The sequence below is a fragment of the Diospyros lotus genome, chromosome 1 (genome assembly GCF_014633365.1).
Source record: "Diospyros lotus cultivar Yz01 chromosome 1, ASM1463336v1, whole genome shotgun sequence".
In the NCBI taxonomy this organism is placed as follows: domain Eukaryota; kingdom Viridiplantae; phylum Streptophyta; class Magnoliopsida; order Ericales; family Ebenaceae; genus Diospyros; species Diospyros lotus.
Window position 1 is genome coordinate 50,251,403 of NC_068338.1, and position 9,705 is coordinate 50,261,107.

A 9,705-nucleotide genomic window follows, 5' to 3' on the forward strand; every position below is an offset into this window, starting at 1 on the left:
CCCATGTGATCTACTGTTAGTGCGATAAGATAGTCCCCGACCATGACAGATTGAATATAAGAAAATGAGTTTCCTGATATGTTATCTAGTCACATTAACAAGGTCAGACACATAATTACTAAGTTTGTGAGTTTATCACTCCATAACTTTCACTCAATCGGGACGTTAGGTGATGAAATAATTATAGCACAAGGTAATCGCAAGCCATAGTAGGTTTACTTGAAGTGAGACTTCACTGCCATCTATACTGTCTTGAATCGCAGCTAGATGTTATTAAGAAACTCTCAAATCATCATCAGGATATGGAGAAATTCCGGTGATGGGTCAAGGACTTGATTGGTATTGAAAGGGGTTTCGGTGCTATCTAATTGCTAGCAAGTAGTAAATCTAGAAAATCACACACCATATAGTGTTGCGTATAGTAACCACATATTGTGCTCAAAACGTTTCAAGGATTGGTGGGTCAAATGTTGACTTGTTAGTCTAGAGAATCAACTTTTCTATGGTGAAAATTGACTTTTGCCAAGGTAAGAGTCAACTTTCGGTCACCCAACTGCAACTTTAATTTGGTGCTTCATGTTAGCCGATTAGAGAAGGGCGTGGGTGAGGTGATGGCTAATTTTGGGGCGACAGATAAATTGAAGTAGTATGTTTTACTATTTGCACGTCTCATGTTGTTGTCTTCTTTTGTTTTTGTAAATTTTGTAGTCATCATAAATTTAGTACACGTAACAATTACATGAGGAGACTTGAGACACAAATATGGGTGATACGACAAACCTTGTGTTGAACTTGGGAAGAGGAAACTAGAACGATACTAGACAATGTGCTAGATGTGGATCGACTAGGACCACCAAATTGTGAGATAGAGCGGTCTCAATATAGAAATAGTTTATGTACCAATTCTACATCAGGTTATAGGTATATATGTATTTATATTCATATGATGAATATGCGTGTTGTTTAAATACTCAAATTGCATGTATGACGTGTATGTATATATTTCACTGCACGCATCTGATGTGTATAAAAATTTTAAAATTCTCCATACCATACATGAGGTTTCTATCATCAAACACCCTTATTGCTACCATCTATTTGAGTTTTCTTCTAGTCGATAGTCAAAAACCTAGATTATGATCCAGACAAGATTTTTTTTTTTCAATCTCTCTCTCTTTTCCAAATCTAAATAGGGATTTGTAATGTGGTTGTCAAAAATCTTTTAACGTAGTATCATTAGTGAAGATGAAAGTTAGTCATATGCTTAAGTTTTTTTTTTTTATTATTATTATTTCTATATTACATTTTTCTTTTTGTTTTGAGATTTTAAAAACACTTAAATTTATCTTGGTTATTTGAACGAAAATTCAATCTCTTTATATCTTTGATTCAATCTCTCAAACTTTCTAAGTAACCCATAATATAGATTTGAGTTCTTTCAACCCAAATTCAATTTTCGTGTGTTAATTTGGGTTATGGGTTTGAATAACCCAAATTCAATTTATCTCTCTTTTTTTGTTTCTAAGTTTGAAAATTATGGTAAACTCAACAAAAATTTTGGTGCAGTGTCTTTTTTTTCTCTAATCAATTTAGGTTAATGAAAGACTTCTTTGGGTTTAACAAGCCTGTAGACGTTGTGGCATTTCCAAAAATACAGGGGTGGTTGGTGAACTAAGGCAAACCACAGTAGCAAAAGTATTTATATGGTCTATTGTAAAGCCAAAACGTGACTGTGGTGTGTAGTTCGGGCGTTAAAGGGGATTTCATTTCTGTGGTTGGTCTAGGGTTCGAATCGCACTCCCCTTGTTTTCGTTTTGTTTTTCCCTGTTCCTCTCGTCTTCTTCCTTCGGACACTGGTTCTGCAGGTCGTTCTCATCGTCTACCATTTCACCATACCCGCGGAGAGCTGAAATTTTGATTGCTTCTCATTCCACCATGGATCCAGATCAGTCCTCCTCTTCCGCTCGCAGAAAGGTTTCATACTTTCTTTTTCCGATTTTTATTTCTTCTTTTCCTTGTTTCGTTTCATTTCTTGTGAATTTAAGTTGGAACACGAGCCCTTTCAAATTTTGGTTCTCTTTCCTATTCTTTACGGAATTTTCCTGAATTTTTATTCCATCTGGCAGGTTAGGTTTCTACCAAAAGGACCTCCTCGCAGAAAGCAGAAAACCACCGGTCCCGAAACGTATCAGCTCCTGATTGTTCTTTCTCTTCTGTAATTTTCAATTCTCGAATTTTCTTGTTTTCTTTTGAGTTACAGTGCCGTTCGATATGTGCAGCGACGGAATTGTCGGTGATGATAATGAAGATGCCACCGGCGATGGCGGAGTGGCCCAGTCTCTCCTCCGCCGGGTCAACGTAATCTCTCTCTCTCTCTCTCTCTCTCTCTCTCTCTCTATATATATATATATATATATAGATATATATGTGTGTGTGTGTGTATAAAACATAATGTACATCTAATAATAATATTGATTTTAAAATGATTCGAACCTGTGATGGCAGAGTCCAATCGGGTTGTAACTTGTCGACCCGATTAAGCCACAAAATATTTAATTAGATTTTCATTTTCAAGTGTTAGGTATGTTTTTTCCATGCCAAAATAACTCTTATTGGTTTTGTTCTCGGTATTTGATGACTAATGCATGCCTTCTAAAAACAATTGAATTCTTTTATCTTAGTTAGCTTTTCATTTAGATGATTGGTGAGTTAAAATTTTTGTAGTCTACCCCATTTAGTAATGTTAGACTTGATGTATTATTATTATTGTTGTTATTTCACATTTCAATTAGAGTGTTGTCTTCTATTGCTCTTTTTGTGTGTGAAACTTGTGGTTCTGAATGCAAATATAGACCACGGATACCCCTTCTCTAATCTTCAACTCTACTCTATAATCTTCACCTTTATTCTATTTTAACTATATACCTAGCTTTAAATTTCTAGTAGAGATGTTTAAATAAATAATAACTAAAGGTGTAACCAATACCATGCTCATACAAGTAAAAAATAGAAAATTTTAAATGAAGGCTCACCTTCAAAGAGTGACATTTAACTGAGTTGTATTTAGTTTTTCTTTTTTTTTTTAGGTAGATTCTAAGTAAAGATAAGTCTTAGCATAATGGAAAAATTGCCCTTTATCTATTATGATCAAGAGGTCATATCTTTGAGTCAACAAATAAAGGATATTTTGAGAAATCAAAAACTTGGCAAGGCTTCATAAAACAAAGATACTTTAAATCTTTACAAACAAATATTACAAGAGTTTGTAAGAAGAGAACATGATTTATGTAATTAGTAATAAGATCGTGGATGACCATTGGAGTTGTAGCATAATGGTAGATGATAGTGTTATATTAGTCCATCACAAAGAGAATTTGTGATAGATTTAAAAGTAACAAAAACAATTATAACCTGCCCAAGTTATCTAATAAGATATTTTTGATACTCGGACCATATAATTGATAATATCACAAATGTTCCATTTGTTATGTAATTTTTCTCTCTCATATTTTTCACATATTTTTTTTCTATTTCAATTTTTAGTTGCATAGTTTGGCTTTTAACATTAGTCCTATGGGGGTAAGGAATGGGATAATTTGTTTTTTCCTTGAATAAGATGGAATATAGGACTGAAGGGTTTAAGAGTGACTTGTCTGGGCCGGATAGGGGAAGAGGTTTTCCAGGCTTAGCTAAACCCACCTTAACCTCTCCTAGAGTGCGGGTACAAGGTACTGCATTGCCCTAAGTATCTAACCATAATTATTTCAGAGAGGTGTAGATCTGATTCCAACACAGATGAAGATAAAAAAAAAAAAAAAAATTATGAATATGAAACTAAATAGTGATAAATTCATACAAAACAATAATAATTAAAAAGTTTTAAGAAATGTTTTGCACGAACTCCTTAACATACTGAGTCAACTTCAGTAATGTTTAGTTGCTTTCTTGTGAGGGGGTATGATTTAGTTGCCTCTCAAAAGGCAAAATATTTTTAAGGCTTGGATCGCTTTCATCCTCTTTCCCTCAGTTTCAGTTTAATGACTGTTTGTCCTAGCAATCTTTTTTCTTGCTATGTTGGACACATTGATTTAGGACATGATGCAGCGGATCTCCTTTGCTATGTTGGCCTATTGGTAGATAGTGTGTTCTGGTCTCTGGTACTGAAGCCACAACATGAATTTATTCCACGTGAAGTTCAAATGAATTAGAATTTAGTAATCAGAATTGAAAATTACTTCGGTACAATTCAATGATCACTAAATTTCTGTTTATGCAATTACAGGAGCATCTGGGGAGACAAGGACCTAAAGTTGATAATAAACGTAAGTCTTGTTTTTATTTTTTCAACATTGCAATGACCTTCTGAACCTTAAATTAGCTGTGCACTTGACAAGAACATCGAACCTTTTAGAATGGCCAGGAATTGGAACCTTGATTGAGCTTCATTAAAGTGAAGCGAGCTCTTGTTTGAACACAGAAATGAAATAAGTGGATCACACCTTTTAGAAAGGCCTTCAATGGCCTATTGTTGTATGTATTCAATACAGCCCATAGGTGGATGGATGCATCTGAAACATAACTGTCACACAAAGGACGTAATTGCACTATTTTGCTGGCTTTGACTTAAGAAGTGCCTGAGGCATGATTCATTTCTTTTACATCGGAATTTCCCAACTGTTCTCTTTGGTGTTCGAACTTGCAGCTTCAGTGCAAGTTGCATTTGCTCATGGAACCACATCATCAGATTCCGTAAGAACATATGGCGTACCCAGGGAAGGTGAGAGTGATGAAAACAATGGTTCAGGTTCGCGTCTGAAATGTTTTGCTGCCGACGAGCAAACCCTTTTTTCTTTGCCTTCTACTGCTGAACAAGATGGAATCCATGAAAGTTATGAAAATCTTGTGGATGCATCATACCAAAAGGAAAAGAAAGATTACATAGAACCTTGGGTAAGAAATTTGGCTTGTTCATTCCCTCCAACTGGGTCTCTCTTTCTCTCTCTCTCTCTCTCTCAGTCCTCAATTTGAGTGCAGGATTACCATGGTACAGATTATCCTATTACTCTTCCTTTAAGAAGGCCTTACTCTGGAAATCCAGGTTAGTAGCCTTATTACAGAAAACAATAGTGTCTATCTTCTTAATAATCAGTGAGAAACTGCTTTGGTTTCAGGTAATTTTTCAATGTTCCTAGCAGTAATGAATCCTGTCCATATGAGACCAAAACAACAATGTCTAACTACTAATATTTGAATTAGCATGACAAAATCACAGTTTATGGGTGAACTTTCAGTTCTCATGGATCATTTGAAATTTTAGCTGCGCGCCTCTTTTTAGTGTTGTAGGAATGTCGTGTCATTCTTCTTGTTTTACTTGGTTTCTTGATACATGTTCAAGTTCAACTCTTAGTTTCCTCCGAAGTAATTTAATGCCTGAACTTATCCTATAGAATGGGGATTCTCAAAATTTAGAAATGAAAGAAAATACTAAAAACGAAATAAGAAAACAGAAAGGGGAAGCTCATTTATTAATAGAATAATCACCAGAAAATATATTAGTCAATAAGGTTTCTGAATCTTTGAAAGGTACAGGTACCTTGTAGCAACATGATTGTTAACCAATGTTTTCATTTCCTGCTAAACTGACAATGATAATGGACTTCTTGTTTATGCACTCAGAACTTCTTGATGAAGCAGAATTTGGGGATGGTGCAATGAACTCAGAGTATGATGAAAATACTGTGAATCCTGCTCTGGAGCTCGGGCTGCTGGTTGTAATCTGATAAGTGAAATATTTAAATAATTTCAAAATTATTAGCAAAGTGACAGCCATTTGGCCCTTTTAACATTTTTCTGGTTAATATGGACAGGAGGAACTTGACAAACCACAAATGTTATTTTTCCAATTTCCTCTTAACCTACCTATTATTAAGCAACCAGGTAGTGCAGATGGAAAAGAGAGAACTGGCAGTTTCAGACCATCAGGGAGCAGAGTTGCTTCAGAAGGTGCTAACGGGAAAGAGATAGCTGGTGGATCAATGTCACTAGGGAATACTGTTGCTTCAGCTGCTGCAAAGGGAAAAGAGAAGATGGGTAACTGTGTGCCACTAAGGAAGGCAAATCCTTCAAAAATGTGTTGCAGTTTGGAAGACTTGTCTGGCGGCTACATGGGCAAGATGTTGGTTTACAAGAGCGGAGCAATCAAGTGGAAGCTAGGGGATGTTGTATATGATGTGAGTTTGATCTCAGCTTTACTTTGTAATTTCATACTTGTGGAAACCATTTATTTTTCATTACTTCTATAGCACTTCACAGTTCATGAGAACACCTTGTGCAGTTCAAAGTGTTCGCTTAGAGGTTCTTAAGAAACTGAATTAGCATCTCATTAAAGTTTAAGGACTATATTCAGCTTAAAGCATTGATCCATCTACTCTGAATTAGCTTCTCTTCAGGCTTATATTTTGTATTAGAGACATACAATTCTTGTAGTAATTCAAACACCAGATGACTGTACAGGTATCAGGAATTTGAGGGTATTATTTCATTATCGTCATTATCCTGCCCTTATATAATCCCAAATTCTCTCTTCTTTCACCAAAAACCACATAAATACGGTTGTCTCATGATGACTTATATGAGATTGCAATAAGTATTTTGTTTTGAGATATCAGTTAATTAATGCAACCAAAATTATTTTCAGGTATCACCTGGCGTGGGTCGTGGATTTCCTCAAGATGTTGTTGCAATCAACACTGTTGATAAGAACTGTTGCGCGCTGGGAGAACTTAACAAGCAGGTTGTTGTAACTCCAGATATTGATTCCATGTTGGATAATGTGATTGACCTGGGGTAGATGCTGCACATTGGAGGCAATTTGACAATAGAAGTTGTGGAAGAACAAGAAGTACCAAAATGATGAATGAGGTAGCACTGTATATTAATTTGAGCAAAGAGATTCATGTAAATGTAACCCGAGTAACCGACAGTGGCAACGTGTTAGCATCTGTCTTAAGATAGTTTTGTGAATGCTTAGAATGACAAAGGCTAGGTGGATGACCCTTTAATACATTAATTGGATCGTTGGAGTTTCTGCAGCGCCTATGATCTATAGAATGCATTCGGTAGATTGTTCACCTTGAGTCATTTTAGATTGGGGTTTGGGGAGTGGTCATCTGTTATTTAGATATATCTTCGGTCTCTGTGTGGTGTGCTTGCAAGTAATGGGTAATTGTGTGTTGTGCTTGTCATAAAAATGAAAGGGTCTCATGTTTCTATACCCTGCTCTGCTCCTACCAACAGATTTGGACGTGAATTCCAAGCCTCAAGCCTTTCCGTGCAAAGCATTGGAATAGCATACAACAGCAAGTAGTTGTAGTTTTGATGTATTGACATTTTAGGATTATGAATAAGATAATTTATCTATACTGTCACTATTATTTATATAATAAATTCTGTTCTTTTAAGTAATTTGTCAAAGTACATTAAATCCCTCTATCTAAATTTAATTATTTGTGGGTGTTATTACATGGATAAAATAATAAATTTATTTAATTTTAACTGTCATAGTCAAGCTAGCCAAAAATAAAAAAAAAATAGTTAGAGGGCGTGAGAAAATTTTCATATAAACATTCTAATATTTAAGTTAAATATTAAAAATAATAAAAATTATATTTAAATCAATATTTAAAATATACATTTTTAGCAATGTGTCTTTACTTATTAATATGGAGTAATCTTAATTAATATAGGATTATGATTATTGTATATAACGTTTATTTTAACTTTTTCTAATCTTGTTAGAAATATAATTTTTACAGATAACGTTTATCTTGATTTTCTTTTATCTGATTGAGATTACGATTGTTATAGATGTATATCTATTGTAGATAGGATTTATCTTGCTTTTTGGGGGGAGATAGAATTTTTTATGAATGATTGTTTATTCTAATATTTTAAAATTATTTTAGAATTATAATTTTTTTTATAGATAATTATTTATATGACGTTCTCTTCATATTTCAATTTTGAGTTTTGAATTCATTTTTAATTTTGTATTTTGAGTGTTTGTTTTGAAAATTTTAAAAACACGTTATTTTTGTCATTCTGAAAAACTGTTTCTTAAAATAAAAAATTTAAAAACGCATTTACTTTAGAATTTTGAAAAAACTTATTTTATGATATTTTATTCAATTAATTTAATTATTAAATAATAAAATTAACTATTTTTAATGAAATTTTACAATTAAAATAAAAAATAAAATTTATTAACAAATTACTAACATACATTTTAATAATAATTTATATTAAATTATATACTTAAAAATATATTATATGGTATCCTATATTTTTAATTATAATATACATATATTATATTTTTTAATTTTAAATAAATATATAATTTTATTTTCAAAATTTAATAATAATTTTTCTTCTTTTTTTCTCTTTTCTTCTTCTCTAACGCCCTGCACGTTTTCTGTTGCCGGTGATCATTGTCGATCAAAGATTCATACGATCAGAGTCTATCATTAGAAACTCCAACATACATAAAAATGAGCTAGATTTAACGTTTTGATTTTCGTAGATTTAATTTTTAATTTTCAGTCACAAGTAAAAAGCACACTGCCAATCACCGCCGGACATTATGGTCGGTGGTTTCAGCAATCAGAAGTAACCACCCGACATCCAAGGGTCCATCAACTAACACACCTAAAAATCAATAAGATCAAACGACTAAATTTCCTTAAATTTAAGCTTAAACATTTGACCAAACCCAACACCTATCCATATATGCATTGTCAGTCATCGCCGACCATCGTGCGCCAATGATTTTAAACAATCAAAGACAAACACCCGACACTCAATGGCTCATCGACCAACATACCTAAAAACCAGCAAGAGAAATAAGAGAAAAGAGATATAGAGGAGACAAAACCAGAAATAAAATGAATTGAAGCGGTCAACGGCGATGGTGACGGTAGCGAGCGCCATCGACGATGATGATGGCGGTGGTGGTGGTAGCCGTTGACAGTTTAAGGAAGAAAAAATAAGAAAGGAAAGAGACAAGAGATGTTGAGTGTGTGAGATTGGGGGAGGGGGTTGTGTGTTTTCTTCGTTTTGGGTGTTTGCAGTGTATTTTGGTTGAAAACACAATGTTGTTTTGGGTTTTATTGGTAAATATTTTTTCTTATTTTTAAAAATATGTTTTTGAAAATAGTAAAGTAAACACGTTTTCAGTATTTTCAACAATTGAAAACTTAAAACGAGTTAAAAATAACAAAGATAACACAATCTTTTATTCTCGAATAAATTTTCAGACATTAAAGTTATTTAATTTGAACGTTTATGTGGGATCCCATGTATTAAAATTTTACCTCTTTTAATCCAAAAAGATATTTTAGATTTTGAATGGACCTTTACTTATGATGCAATAGACATTACATAATTTATTTTATTTCACTAAACAAATGATATCAATATTGGTTATCAAAACATTTTTTTCTTTCATTTTGCTAATTTACATTTCATTTTATTTGATTATTAACATTTCTCGAAACACAATATATAATCTATTTGATTTAATTATTATGGCTTATTTGTAATAATAAGATTATAAGACAAAGGTGTTTGATTCTTTTACAATTTGAAGTTTTTTTTTTTTGTTGGATAACCAATTAAAAGTTATTTACAATTTTAAATATATTAATACTT

At 33.1% G+C, this 9,705-nt stretch overlaps 1 protein-coding gene across 1 annotated transcript; it reads left to right on the forward strand.

Moving 5' to 3' along the window:
• The first annotated feature begins 1,751 nt into the window (after window positions 1-1,751).
• LOC127789474 (uncharacterized) lies at window positions 1,752-7,096 on the forward strand. Its single transcript, XM_052318369.1, has 9 exons — window positions 1,752-1,974; window positions 2,127-2,185; window positions 2,280-2,358; window positions 4,283-4,322; window positions 4,703-4,950; window positions 5,035-5,098; window positions 5,677-5,768; window positions 5,868-6,230; window positions 6,698-7,096. Exons 1-9 carry the CDS (start codon window positions 1,936-1,938, stop codon window positions 6,848-6,850), a joined length of 1,137 nt encoding a protein of 378 aa, XP_052174329.1. The 5' UTR covers window positions 1,752-1,935; the 3' UTR covers window positions 6,851-7,096.
• The last annotated feature ends 2,609 nt before the right edge of the window (window positions 7,097-9,705 follow it).

Excerpts from the sequence above, each read along its gene's own strand:
- LOC127789474 (XM_052318369.1), top strand. The coding sequence starts at position 1,936 with ATGGATCCAGATCAGTCCTCCTCTTCCGCTCGCAGAAAG. Across the intron at positions 2,359-4,282 it reads CTCTCCTCCGCCGGGTCAAC|GAGCATCTGGGGAGACAAGG; the intron begins GTAATCTCTCTC and ends ATGCAATTACAG. Across the intron at positions 5,769-5,867 it reads CTCTGGAGCTCGGGCTGCTG|GAGGAACTTGACAAACCACA; the intron begins GTTGTAATCTGA and ends TAATATGGACAG.